Consider the following 23,696-nt stretch of genomic DNA (forward strand, 5'->3'; position numbering starts at 1 on the left):
CATGTAATCACACAAACGAAGACTTGATATGAATAGACCAACTGAAACAGACACAGCAGAGAACTTGTGCTTCATTTGCACTAATGTACAATATATACATGATCAGCAGTCCCAACACGTACCAGACAGAGTGATTGTTATTCCAAACAACTTCCAACAAAATGATGTGTTTCAGGGAAACATGCCGAACTAAGCATGGGCATTTGGTGTAATAGGTGCCTCAATACATGCAGACTAGCTCACTCGATAAAACAAAGGATCTTCACACGCCACAGCTACACACTGGCTCTGAGGCACGTTTCCGTGGAGGCTTTGGTTTATTTTGACCATATGGGGTCATTTTTTTTAATATGCTTTGAAATGTCGGTCAAACGAGCATTTTCACTTTACAACATTCATTGAAATATGGCCAGTAATGAGCTCGTGAACTCTGTGTTCAGCAGCACAACAACACAACCACTGATTGCTGCATGGCAAGTCGTTTCACTCAAGAGAACGGACACATCAGACATACACTAGACACACTCATGAATGTTAAACCCCTTTTCTGGGAGAGTTTTTGAAATGCAGCTATGAAAGGTATTTTAGGCACTTTTTTGTTTCACTGTACAAGTTGAAGTGGCCAGCTGCACTTATAGCTAATTACATTTATGAAAGGACAGCAACAAAAAAATTGCATGAGCCATCTGCACACAGTAGAAGCATATGTGCAATTTTTGTCAGGCATCTCATATAATGTCTAATAAAAGCGAATTTCTTTTTTTTGGACAACTCAATAAAATTCCTACTAACACATCTGAACAAAAAATGACAAACAGGAGAATATTACATGTTGCAATAACCAAAAGTAACTGGTAAAGTTAGCATTCACCGATACTGCTACTACTGCACAATGCATACATCCCATCCAACTTCGCCATATGCATTTCATTGCTGCTGCAAAACACAGTTATAGACAGTCAGAACATGACACTCATCACAACCACTTTACAGATTAAGTGCTGAATAAACGGCAATGCATGCAAGGCACAACCAAAACCAAAAAGGAATCTGAACTTCATGCAGTATCTTGTACATGCCTTCTGTCGTCTCAACAAACAGTACAGTACTAAGGTCACATAGCAGATGTGATGTCATCATGCTGAATATAATATCTTTCAAAGGCTATGATACCAATGACTACCAATTAATGCTTGAATGGGAACTGTGTTCAGCAAGTAACACCTCTAGAGGAAAAAGCTCTCCGGCAGCACCAAGGTTTGCTGACCATTCTGTTTTAGTGCACAGCAGTACTACCCAAATTCCCACAAAGAATCTTGGCAAGCATGGACAGGGGAGAAGAGGAGGCACACAGTTCTGTCACGGAGGACCAGCCTACCTTTGAGCATGTGTTTGTGGTCTGGCGACCAAAACACTGCTTGGTGAAGGAGGGAGAGGAAAGGCTGCGACGCGTACAGGTTCTCGAGCCGTCTCTAATCGAGAGAAGAAAAGGTGATGGGGGAACGCTCAACTTGTGCCAAGCCAGTTCAAAAGTGAAGCGAAAAGGCTGTGTGACGTTGCATCGAGTGCAAAAAGCACATTACGTTGAACACGCACTGGGATGCATTAAAGTTTCAAGATAGGAGCGGTGTCCGAGTTGACCAGTGATGTCATTGGCTGGCAGGCTATATAAAGAGCTCGCTGACAATAAACAGAGCTTCCTGGGTTTAGGGCTGAAACGCTTGTCCAATCGTCTCAGTGAAACATATGCAACATACAGTTAAGAAGCATAGCCGCCCACCAGATTAACTCAGCAAAACAATGTTTAATCACCGAGACACAACAAGCATAACCGTGTGAAATCGTACTGCTACGGTGTGATGTTCCGTGATTAACTGAGTTAAACCATCACTTAAGTTGTTCTACTAAACATGCGAAAGAATTACGGTGATGTAAAGCAAAGGCCAAAACGGCACAGTCTTTACAACACTGCACATCTACACTCACGTATATTGAAAAGGAAAGCTAGGCTTATTTAAAATTGCAAGATGTCCAGAATAGTATGGGCACATACACATTATGCACTCAGTGCTTTGATACTTAACATAAACATCAAAGTTTTGCTTGCTTGTTTGTTTTTTCTGAAGTGATGCATTGCATACTAGGATACACAGATCACCTCGTGATATTCGTCTATGACCATTAAACAACTTTGTATTTAATTGCCTTTTGAAACTTTTTTTTAAGTTTTGCTTTTAACAACTGAACGATGGCTGCAACATGTAAGATGTTCAAGGGACACTGAAGACATCCAAACATGCTATTAAAATCTAATAAGCGGCATTTGGTGACACTGTTGCCGCACATCTGGCAGCAAAAAATTAAATTATTGCTGAGACATTGCGATAAGAAGTTGAGTTTTTTTTGTTCCCGCCAGTCGAACTCGAGCTGTTTTCTCTTACTATTTAGCAGGGTAGGATGACGCACACTATGACGCAAGAGGAGACTCCATGATTGCTGGCGCGCGGGGAGCGGAGAATACTTCGTAAGTGCGTGCAGAGTCATGATCTTCATTTGATACGCACTTAGGGTAGGGGCATCTGCTGCTGTGAGCTCGTATTTCAGGCGCCGCTGGTTCAAAACAAAACTGTCTGAGCACGCACAAAGTGCCTGAGCCGGAACATTACCGAAACTGAAATGGACGCTTATGGCGCCGCCAAGTATATTTTTATATTTGCCTTGCAAAATTTATGTTGTCCTTTTGCCATCGTCCAAGTGTGATAAAAGCATGTTATCTTATTCGAGACAAAACCTACTACCACATTCAAATGGGCAACATAATTCACATTTGTCAGCGTCCGGGATCCCTTGCGCGTCACGTGATTTGTACGTAGTTGAGAGTCTCGGCCGTTTTAGTTGTGGCAGCGGTACCTGTATTTCTGCTCTTACTTTTTACTACCTTATAACAGGTCTGTTTTCAGTAAGAGTGGCATTTTTGTAACCAGGAACTGGCATTCTATCGATGCAAGCCCCACTTCATTTTTCTCTTCAGTGTCCCTTTCAGGTCACGTGAGGCATGAAAAAAAAACTGCAATATAAAAACCGATTCATAGGTCATTCCAGCTTGAAGTGGGTTGGCTTAAGCACTTAGCGAAATGAAACTAACACATGACCTAACACACCTTACATGTTGCAAGAATTGTTAAGTTGATGACACCAAAATATCATGACAGAAGTAGTAGTAGTTTACAAACAATTTAGTAGTATAGGCAAATACCACATAGCTGATCCAATGTCTTATGCATGACTACACAAAAAAACATGTAGCTAAGGTAAAGTCATAAATAGCGTCTACAGTCATTTCATGCTAACCTCATAATTTTCCCTTCAATAGCTTGCTGTGCTGTCCTCAGTTTTATTTTGAGCTTTTCCATTAGTTTCCAAGTTCCTGATTCAAGTTTAAACTGAAACTGGAATGACATGAGAAAACAAATTAAATTATGGATTATTCAGCAGTTGTAGACAAATACCATATCGTGATACACACATGCTAATGTCTTATGCATCATCACAGAGAAGAAAACATGCAACTAAAATTATATGTCCATAGTCTTTTAACAAATTCCAACTCCATATATAATCAACTGTTGCAAGGTGCTAGCCAAATCGACAAATATTTCAGGCAGTTACTGTCTGGCTGACTAGCTATACCAGAGCCTTTAAATCTGATGATATCTTTCTCAGTGTACTAGCAGCACAAAGTGAACCACGATGAATAAAGTGTGTACACATCAAGCTACCTATATTACTGCACCATATCACACTATATGACACAGGATTCCAATTCACACATTAAGCATCAATTCACACATGCAGCATCATTACGGTGTAATACAATGCAAAAATTACAAGCCAGTTATATAACTGGGATCATGCTGTGCATCACAAGTGCTTTTTGCAGAAATTACTTTTATATATGTGAAATCAGAATCAACATCTGCAAATGCACCACTAACTGCCTTTGTAGTACCTTAAAGCATGCACACTATGTTGTATAACACTACATGAGGAACTGGTACAAAGGTCACCTCTGTTGTGAAAAATTCTAAGAAACTGCACATCACTAACCAATAAACAATTATGATAAAGACAAACAATTCCACTTTGCTATAATAAAAACAACTAAAATTAGACAGTAAATAAAAAGCACATACTTCTGTCAAAGGAACAAAGACAGATTTGTTCAGCAAACAAATAAGGCAGTTCAAATCAATGTGCTCCTCTAACTGTGCACACATCACCCATTTCAACTACTTTAATAATTCACATATTTGTATCACTGGGACTCTTCTAGAGTTACAGGGCTATATTTTTGCTGTTTGCTTTGATAGTATGCTACAAATTGGTGCAAGCTTCCCAAGAATACCAGTATGAAAAGTTTAAACAAGTCAGCATGTGATATTAAGAAATGCACAAGAAAAAAGTCGCTGCAAGCATCATAATCACTAGTCCCGACTATTTAGACTTGTAAATTACTTATGCAGTATCACAATGCCTCATCCAGTGCAACAACTTCTGGTTGTGCGCAAATTTGCATAAAACTTGCCATGAACTGTGCACCCTTTATGCAAGTAGTTCCAGATGATTATTTTGAAATAAAGAAAAGACACTTTCATACATAAAAAATGGTTGCAATTCACTGTACATTTTTTTACTTGATGAAATGAGCACTTCATCAACAAAGAGTAGCATAACAATACCCAATTAATAGCAAACTGCTTCTGAATCTATAATTTGTTCCTGTTGCTAATGAAGAAGGGGAAAGAAATATATTGTGTTCTTTGTTCTCTGTTTCTGTCACCTAACCAATATCATTTTCTTGGTGACATACCCGTGGAAAAAAATATACGAAATGCTTCTCCGCAACAAACAAGTCAATGCAGTATACCCATGCACACCAATGGCATGAGAAAACGCAGAATGCAACACTTCCTGCCAAAATACTAATATCTAATAACATTTCCTAAATGACAGAAAACCTAAGCATAATCTACCTGTGGCAATACATTACAAAACAAGCAGGCAAACCATACCTTGCAAGGTATTTCTGAGCACCTTCAAACAGTCCCTTCCGCCTCTAGCGAGATAAGGCAGTTTAGGGAAACAAAGTTCTCTGTCCCCCATATTTCTTTGTGACCCTTGTCATCTGCTAGCATTCATTTCTACTCTATATACGCAATAAGAGAAGGAGTACACCGTAACTAGTGTTCTGACATAAGAGATAGAAAAGACCAATTGCATGATTTTTTTTTTTGTGAAGCAGCTCTACATATAGAAGCATTTCAGAGCCACTCCATCAGCATCTGTTCTGTATGATCCGACACCACTCCTTTTGAGCAGCAGCACATCAGCGTGGTAAATAAAGGTGGGGAGGGGGGTCAGGACGTGTCGCATCGCGTAGCACATGAAGTCACTGGCATTGAAAGTGCCAAGGACGTATACATGTAGTAAGACAGATCAGCCATTTCCACCCAATACAACAAAGCACATTTCAACAAGGTCTTTGATGACAGACAGCTGAACTTTCACTGTTAAACTTGTAATGCTATGTTTGACTAGAGTTTGTGACTAGACCTGTACACTGTACTGCACTGCCTTTTGACACAAGGGCAGAATGAATGTGATACTAACACTGTACAGACAGTCACAAGCCCTCGTCAAGCATAGTATCAGGTATTGAGGCCCAGGAGCAAATAGGAATATTTCTAAGCCAAATTATTCATTAGTTCATAACCAGTTCATGGTCGTGGCAATAGAAAGCTGTCACGTCACAGAACATCTTTTCATAAATACCAGTATATGAGGTACATAAATATCTTCGCTTAATGCACAGCAATTACTGAAAATCAACCCCAGAGAGTTGAGATGGCCATGAAACGTTGTACAAGAGTCAGCATTAGCAGCCCTGCTGCTAATGCTTGAGGGGAATCGTAGCGATGTGATCTGACAAATGTCTTCATGCCTAAAAGCTGCCACGGCCCTTGCGGACTGCTGACACGTCATCAACATTGTCCAGCCTCCGGTAATGCCCATTGTGCCTCCTCTGACGTTCATGTCTACCTTCCAGGATCAGAGCCAGGATCTGCAGTTTTCACGAAGATCAAAGAAACAATGCGCAACTTGATTATAAACGAAAAATATAGCAACACTTGCCCAAACAATCCTGTGGCATTTTTTCACCAGTCACGATATTAAACATCAGTGAAAACATTTTTACACAACTGCCATCTTATGTTGGAACACGATTTAGTCTTCGCAGTTAATGAGCCAACCATTTTAATGTAATAACTGCACATGGGCCCTTTCACTGACTTAACTGCCCTAATATTGTGTGAATTTCTGACAAAATTATGCAAGATCAATTTTGGCTATAGCAGTTTATTTCTAGATTTTTTACTCGTTTGCCATAACGAAGTTTTACTGTAATTCCCTTTTTGGTCTCTTCTAGCAAAGGAAAGCACCATTTTCAGCGGCAGTTGTGATTTGGCAACCAGAATGTAATACCCTATCAGTACGGGCCAACTTTAATTTGTCCTCAGTGTCCCCATAAATCTAAGTTTAAAGCATAAGGAAACAGGCAGAACTGTTTTAGAAAGTGCCAGTCAGCACAAACCTTGCGCTTGTTGTGAAAGGCCAGGTACGCAACCACGCAAAGCACAACGGCAGTCAAGAAGTAGGCAAAGAAGTGGCTGTCATCCTGGGCTGGCAGAAGGGGCATGCTGCCTGCAGCTGCTGAGGCATCAAGGGGTTTCTCTGGGCGGCTGCCACCCACAGACCCCACAACGGGCTGGGCACCCAGCTGAGCTGAGGCGCCATCCACAAAAGTGGGATTCTTCTGTGTTGGTATGGGTGAGTCAAGGTCCTCTTCTGAGTCGGGCTCCTTCACATGGCCATACTCAATGTTGCCTAGAGATAAAAAGACCCATAAGCTCTCAAACTTCAGGTTCTTAAAGCACAGAATAAACTTTTGACCAAGCCTTCTTTTGCCTTTATTTTTAAAGCAGACTGCCATTAAAATCATTCTATTTTAACTTTATATCCATATTATAGCTTTCACTGCCACTCTTAAACTCAATTCATAATATAGTAACATAGATGAAGTATGATAGGCATGTGACTCGAACTGTGGCAACAGAAAAACAGTGATGTCAGTGAACACTCATTTTTGCAGGGAAGCACTGCACTAGGAGGCAAATTAACAACATTAAGTCTTACTAAAGAACTGTTGCAGAATATGGCCTGTTTTGAGACCAATTTTTTGTAGAACACACATGTGCACACGCACGCACGCACGCACGCGCACACACACACACACACACACACACACACACACACACACACACAAATGAAATGTCTGCCTTGAGGCGGAAAGAGAATTAGATTTTAACAAGCGTTGAGGTGCCGGCTAGTTGGTAATACATTTTGGAATAACAGCGCGAAGGACGAGGACGAAGATAGAAGGACACAAACACAGCGCTGACTATGTATTGTACTGACAGCCATGTATATATGCTTGCCAACTTCTGGAATTAAATCAGTTGTCAGTCAGCGCTGTGTTTGTGTCCTTCTATCTTCGTCCTCGTCCTTCGCGCTGTTATTCCAAAAAGAGAATTAGAGCATGCTAAACTTGCAGTGCCCGTGCCGTGCTGGCATCTCCTTTGAGTGCGGAGGAAGACCGGAGACTTGGCAAAGTGCCAGCGCTTGTCCAGTTGTGCAAGCCTCCTTTTCAGTATGTTCGCTTTATCATGCTATGAGCGACTGGGGCGGGCGCCATCTACTACCACTCCAATCATCGAAACGCCGCGCGATAGCAGCAAGCGGCTTTTGAATGGAACAAGGGAACGGAACGGTGCTAAAAGCCGGCGTCATGATTGTGGCTGACTTGCGTGCTTCCGTTGACAACTGATGGGCGGAAGGATGAATGGCTATCGAAAAAAAAAAAAAGAAAAAAAAAGAAAAAAAAAAAAGAAAAAAAAAAAAGACCCATAGTGCCCGTCCGAGATCATAGCCTTTCATAGGCGTTGGCTGGGACCGCGCCGACAGTACTTATCCCTATTTCCAAACTAACAGGGCTGGAATCAACGAGTATTTAGTTGCGAGCCACGGAGGTTGCGCAGAAGAGAGAGCAGGCAGCTGCTGCCATGGCCATGCAGTGACCTTGCCGCGGCCGCTGTCCCCTTCCTCCAACACTGCCAGCCGTCGCGCCAATCATGGCGCCATTTAAGTTTTACCCACTCTTTCATGGTTTTACCTGGTTCCATCTTCTTTGAACATGCGCAGCCTCTAATTATGGCTTCCGATCGCGGAGGTGTTTCTTTACTTTTTGTTTTTTTTGCCGCGTGATGTGTGCCAATGGCGGCAATTAGTTCGAATTATCCGTAGCGGAACCGACTCGCGTTCGAATTAATGAGGTTTTTTTTTTTATACACAGATCTCTATGGCGCTTGGCCGGACCAAAAAGTGTAGTTCGAATTATCGAGGTTCAAATTAACGAGCTTTCACTGTAGAAGCGCCGTCAACACTGAAACACAGCACCTTGTATCAACTGTGATCGCTTGTTACTATCAAAGGCCTTCTCATGTCAGTTCATGTTTTACAGTCATGAAACTTGCGGGGTTCTGCCAAATGTTCAGATATTCAGCACTAGCTACAAGACAGTTGTACAAGACAGAAAGCGTGCAGAGTGGGTCAGAGAAATAACTCAAGTTACCGACATTCTAGTGGAAATTAAGAAGAAGAAATGGACATGGGCAGGACATGTAGTGCGAAGAGAGGATAACCGATGGTCGCTGAGGGTAACAAACTGGATTCCAAGGGAAGGAAAGCGTAGCAGGGGGCGGCAGAAAGTTAGGCAGGCGGATGAGATTAAGAAGTTCGCAGGGGTCAAGTGGATGCAGCTAGCACAGAACCAGGATAAGTGGAGAAATATGGGAGAGGCCTTCGCCCTGCAGTGGGTATAATCAGGCTGATGATGATGATGATGATGACAAGACAGTTGGTGCCACAAATTCGTTATATCTAGGCAACCTTGCGACATGTTCGCTATATGGAGTTTTCATATGCACGCACTTCAATGGGGGAAGCGCTGGGGAACTGAAAAATTTCGTATGTCGAGGAATCCACTACATGGAGGTTCGTTACATAGAGGCTTAAATGCAATTAGTCTTATTTAATTAACTACTTAATTACTGAGCTCTATCACATGTCTGACAATAAACGGATAGGTTGATTGAAATGTCGCAGCACTCAGGAGAGTACTTCAACAAAATGAAACTGGCACAGCATGTCTTGGTTCCTATCTTAGTAGCACACAGTGACTCTCAATTGCACATGAGCAACACCTATGAAGACAATGCTTGGATGAAAGTTACCTTGCCAAAGAAAGTCAAGGCTCACAAGATAAAGCAAGCTAGCTTTACAATGGAGCATGCTGTGGTACTCCAATTTCAGATGGAGCCAGACTGGATTCAAGGCGTTACAAGTAACAGATTGGGGCTTGCCAGAGGATCTTTCGGAATTAACTTTGATTTCTCTGGCAGACATGCCTGCAAGCTGGAATGCAAGTTTAAGACAGAAAACACTACCACAGCAGCCACGCACATCACAGAGTAAGCAGCCACTGTGCCTTCTAAAAGCAAGACATCAGATGGTTCAATTTGCGGCCTTCTCTGAGAGCAAAAAAGGACTTATGTCTGGTGTGTAGAAAACCACAATAGCGGCTGTGCACCAGCTCATGTTTTGGAAGAGCATTGTGCAAAGGGTTCTAGAACAATGACTACTGTCGACTGCACAGCACTAATTAAACCTCTGCATCCTAGTATCCACACACGTTGCCATCAGATATGGCCAGGTTGGTGGTTATACGAAAGTACTGAAGAAGTGAAATTAACACGTTGATTCCCAACCTGTAGTGATGCAACAGTGATATTTGATGCCATTTAAGCTTCATGTTTTGCTTCTGATCAGTAATCTGCCCATAATTGCTGGCTAAATTTGTGGGTGCTGGGAAGCAAAGGATTACAACTTGTGCCAGTAGTCAGTAACAAACCAAAACTGTGCTCAGTGTAACCACTCACCTGAAGTAGCTGAAGGCATTCCACCCAAGTCTTTGGGCACGTCTGGCAATGCACCTGTATACTTTTTCTCCACCACTGGCCCTGTGAGAGATGAAATAAACGATAATATTGCAGTACCAGAGAGATGCAACAACTGGGTGCTACCATGGAAAGATTCAAGCATGCACAAAAAGAGTGCTTGGTGTGTGCAATGAATGCAAACACACACACACACATAAAATTTCAGTAGCGTAAATTATTTTGACACTTTTGGCTTAGAGATGTGTTGCCTGAACAAGTGTTTGCGGTTTTATCTTGATTATTAAAGAAGTTTTGATGGTCTTTGCAGCTACTGCTTTTCAGTGAAGCATCCAACTTTCTTTTAGCTTGACTACAAGCATATGTTTAAGTTTTATCAGAGACTTCAATATTTCACAAGAAGTAGCTTGAGTGTCCAGGTCTGCCATGTATTTAAATTTAAAAGATGTGCAAGAAAAATAAAGGAATAAAACACTTCTTGGACTTCCCACTATGTGCACTTGTAGTACTCAGCTGCATCACCTATTCTTGTGTTGCTCAACGTAGACCCCATTCCTCCAGGCTCCACAACTACCTTCACAGTGATAACACAGCACTTGACGCATTACAGTGTGGTATGGTATGGTACGGAATGCGGCATAGAATATGTGGTTTAATGTCCCAATATGACATGGGCTGCGAGGAACGCCGTAGTGGAGGGCTCCAGATCAATTTCGACCACCTGTGCACTGACATCATACAGTAAATGAGCACTATGCATTTTGCAGACACTCCATCGAAATGTGGCCACTGCAGCTCGGAATGACCCCATATCTTTGGACACAGCCAATTAGGTGTCCTAACCACTGAGCCACTGCATTGCGGCCAATACATTTATCATTAAGAGCCACTAAATGACAAAAGAAATAGCAATGAGTAGGAAGCACTCTACTCTTTAAAAATACATTAGAACTGCTTCTCTCAAACTAGGTTCTCAGGAACCATGGGTTCTTTGAAGTTTCTTTTTTTGATTTTTTGTTCCCCAAGTACCTATCGATAAATCCAGAGCCGTATATCCTCTTCAGGAGAGTTTGGCGGAGGAGCAGAGCCAACAATTACCCAAATTTAGCGGCGGCGCTGTCTACCATTTTGTGCTGAGGCATCCGAAGCTCGTCTTGGTGACCGAGCTAGCGCTGGGCCTTTGGCTAGCTTTTATCGAAGAAAATAACCGCAAATAATATGCATATTTGAACGTGTCCATAGAAGGGCAAGTTTAGAGAAATAGAATCTTACATGCGTCAGAGGTAGGCCTGGATTTGCGAGTGGAAATGCACTGTGTGTGCGGTTCGCAACAGAACTGCTGCAGTGCGCTACACCTCACTGTGTACCATATTTGCGCACTGCCAGTTTATATCAGCTGCATAAATCAAATAAAATCTCCTTTCAGGCACTGAGATACGTGCCTTCGGCATTTGTTATGTTGGACATTTATATAGCTTTTGGCATTAAAGGTTTTGACGAAACTTTTTATTCACTTACTTAAGTGCATGTCTTCTCATTTTTTGCGTGTCCCATTTGACAATGCCACCAAGTACGACATCGAATATTTTTAGATCTTTTTAACACTTTCACTGCTGGCCAGTGAGAAAGTGAAGTAGCTTTGCGAACTGACCAAGATATAACGAGTTGTATTCCAGTGCACGCCAGCACATGAGTTTTTACGGTTGTGCAGTGATATAACATCACTCGATTTTCCTTCGCAAACAAACCTGGTGAGTATGCATTTGAATGGATTTTGTGAACTTGCCACAGGCTCAGTAAGGGCCCTAGAAAATTGGGTCATTGTGAAAAAAAATGTACAAAGCATAGCATGAACAAAAAAATGCAAATAAGTAAACTGTCTTATCTATAATTTCAGTGCTGGTAAAGAATGATAATTGTGGCTTGTCTTACCGAGAGCAGCTTGATTCAATCATCTATGGGCTAAGTAAAAAATATAATTAGCAGTTTGTAACAGGCATTGTGCTACATTTTGCAGTCTATCATCTGGCTATTTTTGTCGCATTCATGGATTAAGCATAAACGAGATTGACATGTTTATTTGCTTATTCATTTACATAGTAAACCTAAAGGGACTTTCAACAGACGTCCGAATGCAGTGGACTAATTGCAAGATATAAAAAAGGGGCTGTCTAATGGCTGCCTCAAAAAAAAGAAATGAAGTAACAAAATGGCACACACAATTTAGAGTTAAAAAGTGTGCACAATAATTGAAATGTTCATATGTCTGTCCCCTTTAATATGCACACTGCAGGAAATACTGCATTCAGTTAGCAGTGTTGGTTGTCATTTGTACCTATCAAACTTTTCTCTGCGCTTGCAAAAAAATCCTTAACAATATCATTCAACTTAGGTTTAACACTGGATAACAATGTACATTGGATATTATCCAACATGCACGAATAGCAGCAAAGCTGCAAAAGGTCGGCCACAAGAAGAGCCCAACTGCCGACTGCAACTTTACACGCACAGCACAGCAAGGAGCTAGCCACCATAGCGGATTCTCGGCACAAAATGGCGATGACGCGGCGGAGGTGCTATTTTGCCAGACATCACTGCAGTGGTATCCAGACTGGCGACGAGATCAAAGAACAGCAGAACTCTCCCAAAGGGGATATATGAATCTGGAAAAATCCACACATGCCTCAAACCTCAACTTCCCTTTACCAAGTTCATTTTTCGATTGAATACACAGTAACTGCATTCAGCATACTGTTTCATAATTGACCTACTAATTACTACATAAATTGTTCAGGAATTTCTCAAGGGTATGTACATCTGCAAGCACTTTTTTGGTTGCGCGTCAGGCAGGAAGACACAGAAGCCAAGACATGTGCACATCCTCAACAAGCACATTTTGAAAGCCAATAAGGTTGCCTAAGCAAAAAAGATTGAGAGCACCTCTGTTACAAAAAGAAATCGGATTGCGAGCCGCCTGACATACCATAATAACACTTTAGAAAAAAATTGTGAGCACTGTTTCTGAAAAATAATGTATGCAACAAAATGCAAAAATGTAACAAAAGAAAAAATTGAAAGAATACAACCATGAAACCAGATGAATTCTTTTCTAATGCCTTCCTCTTTCTCATTCCGAGGAAAGAAAAGTACCATGCTGAGGATGCTTGCAATTTTCAAAAGGAAAACGGTGACCACAATTTCAGCTTAGCACCTCCCACTTATTGGGCCTCTACTACTTGGCCACATCTATGGTTTCTGCATGGGACACAATGTTGGCAGTTCACAGGGATGATGCAAAACAAGCTATAACATAACTTCTTGTATTAAGTTTAAGCAGCAAAGATATCACCAAATATGAAAATTAGAATGACTCCCTGCTGATTTTGTCATCAATGCATGCTACCACCACACTATTTAAAAATCATTAATGCTACATTTGGACCAAGACAATCACATACCGGGTAATTAAGTAGGGCATCTAATTTCAAAGAATCCCCGACACTGTCAAGCAAATTGTAAAGTTGTAAAGTGTAGGATTTAACATAACAATGTGGCACATGGGCTTATGAAGAGTGCCATAGCAGAGGTCTCCGGACTAATTTAGACCACTTAGAGACCTCCAAAAGGGACATAAAAAGGGGGCTGCACTGAAAGTAATGAAGGCGATGAGACCAATAGATACTGAATCACTTATCCTCCAATATACTTTTACTTATACTTTTCAACCTAGCCTATGTGGCACCAAAGATAGAGCTGATTAAAAGCAGTTTCTACATTTTTACTCTTAATTTATACGCTGGGCCAAGTGAGAAAAACAAAGATCGCAAACCATTTCAGCGCTTTGGCCACGAATACGCAGCCAAGTCAACCCAAGTTTTTTTTTTTGCCGCTTGCTCCGCCACCATGGAAAACTACAGAGGTGTGAAAAAGACTACCAGCTGCAGCCTCCTGCCAGACCAGGCGAGCACCCTGCATTCTGTGCTGCAGTGGTGGCGAACCAATTATAGCTCTCAACTGCTGATGTCCCATATGCTAGATGATACCATGTGCAGATTCGGGTGAAAGCCCAGCACCACAGGCCGCCACAAGGCGTAAAAGTGGCAGTTTTTAAAAATGCCATGTAAATTATCAGACCACTTTTGAGCACTTGTATGAGGCATGAACTCTTATTGTATGAAAAAGAACTGAACAAGGGCAAATGGGGTATGCCTCAGTTCGCAGATGAGCCAACGTTTCGACAAGTGGACTTATCTTCGTCTGGGCATAGCGATCATCACTGGCAAGGGTTTAAATACGCTTTTGCTTCCGAAGAAGAAAAGCTGGGGAGGGGAAAGTAGGTGTGAAGGAGTGGGGAGGAGAGGATGGGTGAGAAGAAAGTGGGTCAGTCATGGAGAAAAAAAAAAAAAATTTCAGTATGTACTTATCAGCCATGGAACCAGGGATTCTGTGGCCTGCAAAAGAAGTAAAAGCGGCAGTACCAGGAAAAACTACAATGCCGGGTAGGTTGTTAGTCACCACTTAAGCCGGTTTGGTGCAGATACACCTTACAAAGGGATAGGCTATGCAAAGGGCCCTGATAAGGCATATATCTAGGGGGACAATTCTTAAAAGGAGGGGGTAGGGGGGGAGTACAAAGTCACAGGATAATAACCGCACAGGGAACCACAACATGAAAAAAAAAAAGAAAAAAAAAACAGTAAGTATTAATCAACAACCACCATCCTCATGCCTCTGAAGTTTACCTCTCGCTCCTTAAGCTAGTCCTAACTTTAAATTATTTCGAGTTCGATTCATCCTATTATTTGCAGTTATTTGGAACCAGCATGGGTACTCCATTCGCACCGAATTACGCGAATATATTGATGGGAGTTCTAGAATCCAATATACTAAATTCATTCCCGGAAAAGCCACTTATATACCTTCGCTATATTGACGATATTTTCATGATATGGCAGCATGGATCAGAATCACTTCAGTCGTTCGTCTCACATCTTAATAATTATCACACTAGCATTAAATTCACTTGTCAGTCGTCGCAATTAAAAGTCGACTTTCTCGACACCACGGTGTCAGTGGAAAATGGAAAACTTAAAACTTCTTTGTACAGAAAGCCATCGGATAAGCAACTTTACCTAGATTTTACGAGTCATCATCCGAGACATTGTAAGCAAGAAATATTTGTAGGACAGGCGACATGGCTTAGAAGAATATGTAGCGATAACAGTGACTACCTAAACGAACGACACTCATTGAAAGCAACACTAATCCAGAGAAACTATCCCGGTAACTCCCTTAATACGGCCCCCGAAAAAGCAAGCACTTTAAACCGCAACGATGTGCTCATGAAACGACCAAAGGCCAACACTGAACGCCAGCCTTCTTTTGTAACTAAATACCCCAATGCCCTTCCAAACATAAACAATATTCTGCGGAAATACCATTCCATGCTAACGTGTAATGAACGCCTTAAGAAAATATTTCCGGAGGCACCAAGGGTAACATACAAATGTAACGCAAACCTCAGAGATATTCTAGTACATTCTCAACTCGACAACAAGCATCCAACACAACCACACCCTTGCTCTCGACCTAGATGTAAGACGTGCAGTCATATACAAAAAGACACCACGGTTAAAAGCAATGCAAGCCATTTCACTTTTCACATAAAATCAGGCTTTAACTGCACATTTCAAACGTTCTCTACCCTCTAGAATGCTCCTTCTGTCATAAACAGTACATCGGAGAGACAGGACAACCAATGAACGTACGGCTTAATGGACATCGGGCAGACGTAGGCAAAAACCTCCCGAAAGCAGTTTCCCAGCATTTCAATCAGAAAGACCATAAGTTCGAAGAAATTAAATGATATATTCTCCAGTCAGGCTTTAAATCTGCAAGGGACAGAAAATATAAAGAGGCGTATCTAATTCATAAATTTAGAACATTGGAACCAGCAGGAATAAATATATCTAAGGGAATATTAGAATCCCTTAGGTATATTCCCTCTCCATCCATAACTATTCGGGAAAACAATCTCACATAGCGTTAATTGTACAGTTTATTCACAACGCATGTACACCCTATTCCCTTCCGCAATAGCATAACCCTACACGTTCCTCTAAACACATTTCCTCCTTATCACTTATTGCCTGAATTTGTCCTCAAATATTTTTTTATTGTTATTTTTTTTCTTTTTTTTTTTCTTTTTTTTTTTTCATGTTAGTTGCGGTTCCCTGTACGGTTATATCCTGACTTTGTATTCCTCCCCCCCCTTTGCAGAAAGTTTTAAGAGTTGTCCCCCTTAGATATATGCCTTATCAGGGCCCTTCCCAAAACCTCCCTTTGCAAGGTGTATCTGCACCAAACCCGCCTAAGTGGTGACTAATCATTTACCCCGAACTGTGATTTTTTTTGTTTTTTCCTGGTACTGCTGCTTTTACTTCTTTTGTAGGCCACAGGATCTCTGGTTCCAGGTTGAGATACATACTTAAGATTATTATTATTTTTCACTATGCGGTTATTATCCTGTGACTTTGTACTCCCCCCCTACCCCCTCCTTTTAAGAATTGTCCCCCTAGATATATGTCTTATCAGGGCCCTTTGCATAGCCTGTCCCTTTGTAAGGTGTATCTGCACCAGACCAGCTTAAGTGGTGACCAATAGCCTACCCGGCATTGTAGTTTTTCCTGGTACTGCCGCTTTTACTTCTTTTGCAGGCCACAGAATCCCTGGTTCCATGGCTGATAAGTACATACTGAAGATTTTTTTTTTCTTTTTTTTCTCACTTCATGACCCACTTTCTTTTCACCCATCCTCTGCTCCCCACTCCTTCACACCCACTTTCCCCTCCCCAGCTTTTCTTCTTCGGAAGCAAAAGCGTATTTAAACCCCTGCCAGTGATGATCGCTATGCCCAGACGAAGACAAGTCCACTTGTCGAAACGTTGGCTCATCTGCGAACTGAGGCGTACCCCATTTATCCTTGTTCAGTTCTTTTTCATACCGTGCAAACTATCTTCTTCCTTTCGTTCTACCTGAATCATGAACTCTTACTGGCATTTCCCTTACATACTGGATGCATCTGAAGTCATTTTTTAAGGATCCTTTATTATGCATTATGAGGCATTAAATAAAAGAGGGGGAAGGGGATTTATGTGCAGTACAAGTAATAGTAAACACAATTTTGGTCAAATATCTGACCCACCTTATCTCCTGACTGTCCTGGTTAACTCAGTAGGGTGGGTGCTCGGCAAAGGCAGTAGCCTCAGGTTCGATCCCCGGATCAGGACAAATGTTTTGCTTTTTTTTAGCTATGAAGTTTCCGAGAAAGCTGTATAGCTTTCCTTTGTACCATATGGCTGCGCTTGAGTGGATGTCAATAAGTAATTACTCCTTTATTAAACACAATTTTGCAGCCTAATACACTAAAATCTCGTTAATTCAATCCTTGTTAACTTGAAAATTCAAACAGTTTGAACTAGGTGCGTGGTCACGGCCAACGCCCGTGTAATTTTGGCGACGAATGCTTGTTAATTTGAATAAGAATGGGCTCACTCCAGTTAATTCGGATAGAAGATTGCGGATAGAAAACCTCCCTGAGCCTGAATCCTAAGGAAGCAATGCACGCACACTGTGTGTGTAGTGGAAGGCATGGCAACTATCAGAAGTTTCCACTTTTCGTAATAAAGTGCTGTCACATAGTTTGTTTTTGTTTTCCTTCACCCTGTCCCGTGGCTGCGATTGGGGCATGCATTTGCCAATTGCCCCGTTTCGAAAGCTGCTTAGCATGCTACTGTATTTCTATTCATTTTAGTATGAACTCATGCTGTTCTATGCCAATGTATATAGTAATCCTTTGTGTACATCCACATGCTGCCCCTAGCATGCTTAAGCTGCACACTGATCATGCACAGTTTCACCGCACTGCACACTTCACCACGTGGTCTGTGTGGTGAGACATCCTGAAAATGCAACGGGGCCATTTTGTGCCACTGCGTCACACTGCGAAAAGGGTAGTGGAGGCCTTTACGGTTTTGAGGCAATTCTTTGTTTCTGACAGTGTGCGCAAAGCAAAGCACTTGAAGAAACCGGGAAAAACCATCATTCTCACTTGGGTTCCATCTGAGACACAAACAACTGTCATGCAGGCATTGATTCATCAGATAAAATTATGGCAATGCATATGATTTTCACCAGCATTTTTGTTTGGTTCCTTGAAGGCTGAATTAACGAGTTTACTATGGCTTGTTTATAATTTTATGAACAATATTACCGTGTCACTTCTGCTGTTTTAAATCTTTTAAATGCTGTTAATAATGTTTCGTTCCTTTCACATTTGTGAGCCATCATGCCATGTGAAGCCATTGACACCATGCTTAATTGTGCTGTGAGGAGGAATAAATATGGCTAAAACATGTCATATTTACTCCTGCTTTCACAGCAGCAAAAGCTAACCATTGATACCAAATTTCACAGTATGAATCGCACTGACAAGTACACATAAACAGAACAATGTGTAATGATAGTTGATGTGTATAACTTTACCAACCTGTGCACAACCCATGCTTTCTTAGAAGTACTCACCTTGAAACTGTGTACTCGGCAAAATCTCTGGATGCTCAGACGTGACAGTATGTGCAGGTTCAGCTGGCTTCGATGTAGTTGCTGTCAATGTCTTTTCCTGAGTCAATGTAGTCACCTCTGAAGTTGTAACAACTGCAGCTACTGTACTCTTGACTGAAGACTTCTCAGGCCCAGAATGCTTCCTCGCATTATTCTCTCCAGGGTCTTGCTTCTTCGCATCCACAGCTGTACCTAAAACAGAAGTGCCCATATGAACAGCAAGCTGGATGGATGGATGGATGGATGGATGGATGGATGGATGGATGGATGGATGGATGGAATATAGGAGCATCCCCTTTGAAACGGGGTGGTAGCATTTGCTAACATGCTCGTTTTTTTTCCCTATATCTAAATTGTTGTTTTAGATCAGTTAACTATACCATCATTCTAAGCAAACAATGTGCCACCCTGTACATTTTAAGGCCCACCAGTGTACCAGTGCTAATGGTGCGGAAAGTGGGGTGGCAACCTTTCCAACTTATTGCGAGGTAAGAATTTATTGAGAACATGCTAAAGGTGCACAAAAATCGGTACACAGGTGAGGGTCCCGAAGTAAACGACTGTAAAGGGACCCATGGCTGGTTAATACTAAGCTAACAAACAAGCAGCAACATAGCAGAAAAGTACTTATGTAGTAAAAATAGTGGTTATATTGATATAGACACATTACACAAGATCATTAAATGAAAATGAAATAATAAATAATCAGGTCAAAAAACACAAACAAATGATCTGAGCAAAACAACCCTTTGTTATAATGTTTTATAGTGTACAATAAAATACTGCACACTGAACAGATCACAACAATTATTAAAAAGGCACATACATGTGAGTACAGGAGGAGAAAAAACATCATGGTGCATTAGTCAAACCAAATAACAGAAAATGCAAAATTTGTAATACAAAATTGAAAAATATTTGGAAGCCGCAGATGAAAGAAGATATTCATTCTATTTATTGCTGCAAAAGAAAATTCTTCAAGTTAGATTTTACAAACCATACTAAGGAAAATAGATTATACTGGCCAGATTATTACAAACTGATTAAATCTTTCTCTTTAACTAAAGGTGCCTTACTTCCCCAGCAATGTGCATGAACTCTCTTTTAAACCGACAGATTAGTTCAGATGATTTTGACTTTGGTATTACTTCGACCAAACAGCAGCTGGCTTGGAGTTCCATTTTCAGTTCCACCCAGGGTCGCATTTCTTCATCCCCCATGAAATTAATAATCGAACTCATACAAGCCTCCAAGCTTAATGCATACAGGCAATAAGGCAGTCATTGTTTACATCTGCAACCCTACGGGCAGGCCAGTTGACATCTCAGCAAGCTCCTTTTTGGTTTTATGCCACAAGCAAGTACAACCGACCTGAATGAGTGCACCTGTGAGCATTGCTGCTGCTTCTTGTTTTGAAAGCAGATATGGACCGTACCTCAATGGTTAATACAAGATTTGAATTGGTATGGAATACTTTAATGGTGCAATCGGAGCATTTATGTCACACTCTTATCAATTAATGTATAGATACTAGATTGAGAGCCTGAGCATCTCAAATACCATATTTTAAGAATTCTTAGGACCCTCAAGTATAAGCGATTTTTAATATTAGAAGAAATTACACATTCATTGATTGCTCAAGATTCTCGCAACAAATAAACTTCTACTGCAAGTGCATTCACAGTAACGAAGAGGTGCTGTTTGTTACACAGCATTTTTTTTGCAGTTTGCCCAAACTCATATATATGGCTGGAAAAATTTGACAATCATATAGGCTTTCATACCCATAGTCATAGCCAGATACATATTCAAAAGCAATAGGGTTTGAGAACAGGCTGCAGATATTAGTGAGGGAAGACTGTATTGAGTTAGAACTACCACAATTACTCAACTTCAAGCTTCACAAACTAAAAATAAAAGTCCATGTGACCGGTATCACACTCGTACAACATTCCACAGAAATACACACCACTCGTAAGAAAGCAAATGCAAAAAAAACAAACAAAACAACAACAACAACAAAAAAACAATTCTTGCTTTCATTCTGCCAGTGAAGAGAACAACTTATAATTTACCTGCATTGTCAGTTGACTTGTCACTACCTGATGAAGCTGGATGTTCAGCTGCACTTTTCTGTCCCTCAACAACAGTGGCAACCAGCTGCTTTGTATCTGGTTTCTGAGCATTTTGGCCTATATTATCCCCAACTCTTTTGTTTCCACTACTTTGCACTCGGTCTTGGTGATCATGGTCTAATGTGTCATGAGCCTGACTGCTAACTGTACTCTCAGTAGCCTTGATAGACCCTTTAGTACTAATTCCTGTTGCGGAGCTTGTTTCAGCATTCTTGCCACTCTCAACATGCTCCTTGCTCTTTGAAGCCTGTGCTACATTGGATAATGCTACATTAGTAGCATCTTGTGCACCAACAGCATTGATGTTCTGCTCAGGGCTATCACTTGTTGCAGCTCCTTTTCCTTCTGCTTGTTCACTTCTTTCTTTATTTGAAGTTGCAGCAGGGCCTGCAAGAACACATACTGCAAAAAGAAATATATATATATATATATATATATATGCATACACATGAATAGAAAATAGAGTAAACGATGTCTGTCTCCCAAAAACACACCCATGCTAGCCCCAAAAATAGAAATGTTGTAGCTACTACAACTGTAATTGATTTGGCACATCTAGAAAACCTGTGCACACCATTTGTGACAAGGTAACTCAACATATTCACAAAATGTTCCCAGTGCACTGCATAAAGCATTTTAAACATAAGTGAAACTGAATGCTTGTTGCTGCGTCAAAGTAACATGGCAGGCAAAGAGCACTAGCATGCCCCCAAATTATTCTCACAAGTACAGCAACTTATGAAATTTCTAAGTCTGTGGATCCCTGCAAGCTAGTGTTAGATCATTGATGCAACTCTCAACTTTCATACTATTGTAACTGCTAAGAAAGATATATGATTGAAAATAGGAAAATTTCCAAGCTGGCCTCTTAAACATATTAATCAGCTAATTTTCCAAGTAAAAACATGATTTGTTGTACCCAGTTTCCAGGAATAAAAAAGAAAAAAAGAGGCACACAGTAGCAGTGTTAACACAGTGATATAGCTCTTGCTGTGACTGGCCTTCTATTTTGGTTTCAGATGCTGTAGTGGAATCCAAAACACAGGAGCAACGTCATTCTGCTTTCTGATCTTATGGTAAATATTGTTAATGTTTTTAAGGGGAGCCTGATGCACTACTGAAAACAAGAAACTGAGATGTAATGCTTTCATGACATTTGCCTTCCTTCTGACCACTGTATTCAGCAGTTTGGTCAAGCACATCCATTTTCTAGCCCATAAAAAGCCTTTAACTAATGATATGTTTTTTGGCAAATATGATTATAGTTGATATTCTTGCCATACTCCACAAATATGACGAACAAAGGCACAGTGAAAAAAAAAAAAAAAAAAAGGCAAGCACCTAAGCCAAAAAGGGATAAATACTGATGCTTCAGTGTCTTGCAAGAGGGCCTTGTTCACACTGAGAAATTCCCTGAGTGGCCCATTTTGTATATCTCTTTTATGTACAAATATGCACAAAGTTAATTAAAAAAAGCAGTTTTTTTTTTAAATTTTAATCACTGTGGTGCATCAAAGCCTAACTGCCTCATTCTACGTGCTCCTTCGTGGCTTATGTACTTTCCTATGTCAGGTACAGCCACTTATTTCCTCATATTACACGATATATCCAATCAACAAGCAAGCTTGATTTTGCAGAATCGATGGAACGACATGTCACTGCAAAAGTAGTAATGCACTTAATTCTACCCATTCACTGGAATGGACTTGAGTGGAGTTGCTATGAGCCTTCATGCTCTTAAACGGTGTTCAATGAAACCGGCAGCCACAATAACATTCTCGACAGCACTGACATATTATCATAGACTGCTTCATAAGCACAGGCGAAATGAGACTTTTTGCGGAAAGTATTACTATGCTTCAGAATAACCTCTACTGAAATTAAGTTTCACTTCGATGCTTTGCACACGCAAAAACTGCTGTTAATACTAGTGAACAACTTTTAACTACCTTCGACATGCCCTGAATAATGTATCACTGCATACAATCGAAATACCTTTATTTACTCTCATCCGTATTATTTGTTATCATATACTACATCTCCAACATCAGTAACTTTAAGACGTCTTTGGAGATATTGATGTCGGGTTACATAGCCATCTGCAATGCCCGGACACGCGCGGGTACTAACGTGCAGTATTCATGCAGACGCACGTATACACGGAACACATAGTGCGGTACACACCTGGCTCTCAAAATTATTGACCCCACAGAAACAATACAATTTGTGCACAAAAACGTATACAGAAGTGAAAAAAAAAAATGAGTGTGAAACCTCAATAAAACGCTTGATAACAATGCCGCTGCGTTTCGTGCCATTACAAAGATTACACAAGTTATTGAGGTTTACCTTGTATACTATGAACAATGAAGAGCCAAAGTAAAAAGCAAGCATTTCTACTTGAGAACTTCATGATTCCCACGGCAGTGAAGATTTTGACGAACACTCCTTTCAAAACTAAAGTTGATAACGTTACACGGAGCAAAGTGGCTGCAGGACTGCAGTTGTCTGCAGCCTCTCCGTAGTTATCGGGTTACAACCACTAGTAAACAAGCCTACGCCACTTAAGACACTGAAACAGTTCCACCCCTTTTCACTCTGCACCAAGGTTTGGTAATACGATGGTTACGGTTATGCACTACGCGACTATGCGCTAACAAGTTGCAACTGAACCGAACCACCGAACAGCGCCGTTTTGGTTTAGCGTTGAGGTTGCGCCACAGTTGCGAAAATACGCAAAATTAATACGTAGATGAACGACATTCAACATTGCTTTAAAATCATGTTTATGAAAGTCTTGATGAACA

General features: G+C 40.9%; 2 protein-coding genes across 2 annotated transcripts in view; one reads left to right on the forward strand and one right to left on the reverse strand.

Moving 5' to 3' along the window:
* Window positions 1–311: 311 nt before the first annotated feature.
* LOC146203412 (uncharacterized) lies at window positions 312–23,600 on the reverse strand. Its single transcript, XM_084588741.1, has 6 exons — window positions 23,239–23,600; window positions 20,830–21,291; window positions 18,716–18,946; window positions 10,116–10,196; window positions 6,653–6,945; window positions 312–6,121 (listed from the first exon to the last, which is right to left on the reverse strand). The coding sequence occupies exons 1-6, from the start codon at window positions 23,300–23,302 to the stop codon at window positions 6,002–6,004; spliced, it is 1,251 nt and encodes a 416-aa protein (XP_084444867.1). The 5' UTR covers window positions 23,303–23,600; the 3' UTR covers window positions 312–6,001.
* Window positions 21,944–23,696, forward strand: part of LOC146203413 (inositol polyphosphate multikinase-like) — a 44,083-nt gene continuing 42,330 nt past the window's right edge. The window contains exon 1 of the mRNA XM_084588745.1: window positions 21,944–21,965. The gene's annotated coding sequence lies outside the window, so the exon portion shown is untranslated. The remainder of the gene's footprint in view (window positions 21,966–23,696) is intronic.

This window comes from Amblyomma maculatum, chromosome 1 (assembly GCF_055883805.1).
Source record: "Amblyomma maculatum isolate TAMU_Amacu chromosome 1, ASM5588380v1, whole genome shotgun sequence".
In the NCBI taxonomy this organism is placed as follows: domain Eukaryota; kingdom Metazoa; phylum Arthropoda; class Arachnida; order Ixodida; family Ixodidae; genus Amblyomma; species Amblyomma maculatum.

What these genes read in the sequence shown, in the direction of transcription:
- LOC146203412 (XM_084588741.1), bottom strand. Translation starts at nt 23,302, where the DNA reads ATGAAGTTCTCAAGTAGAAATGCTTGCTTTTTACTTTGGCTCTTCATT. An exon ending in GCCGAGTACACAGTTTCAAG is followed by an intron (nt 10,197 to 18,715) that starts GTGAGTACTTCT and finishes CATCTCTCACAG; the next exon opens with GGCCAGTGGTGGAGAAAAAG. An exon ending in AATGCCTTCAGCTACTTCAG is followed by an intron (nt 6,946 to 10,115) that starts GTGAGTGGTTAC and finishes TTTTATCTCTAG; the next exon opens with GCAACATTGAGTATGGCCAT.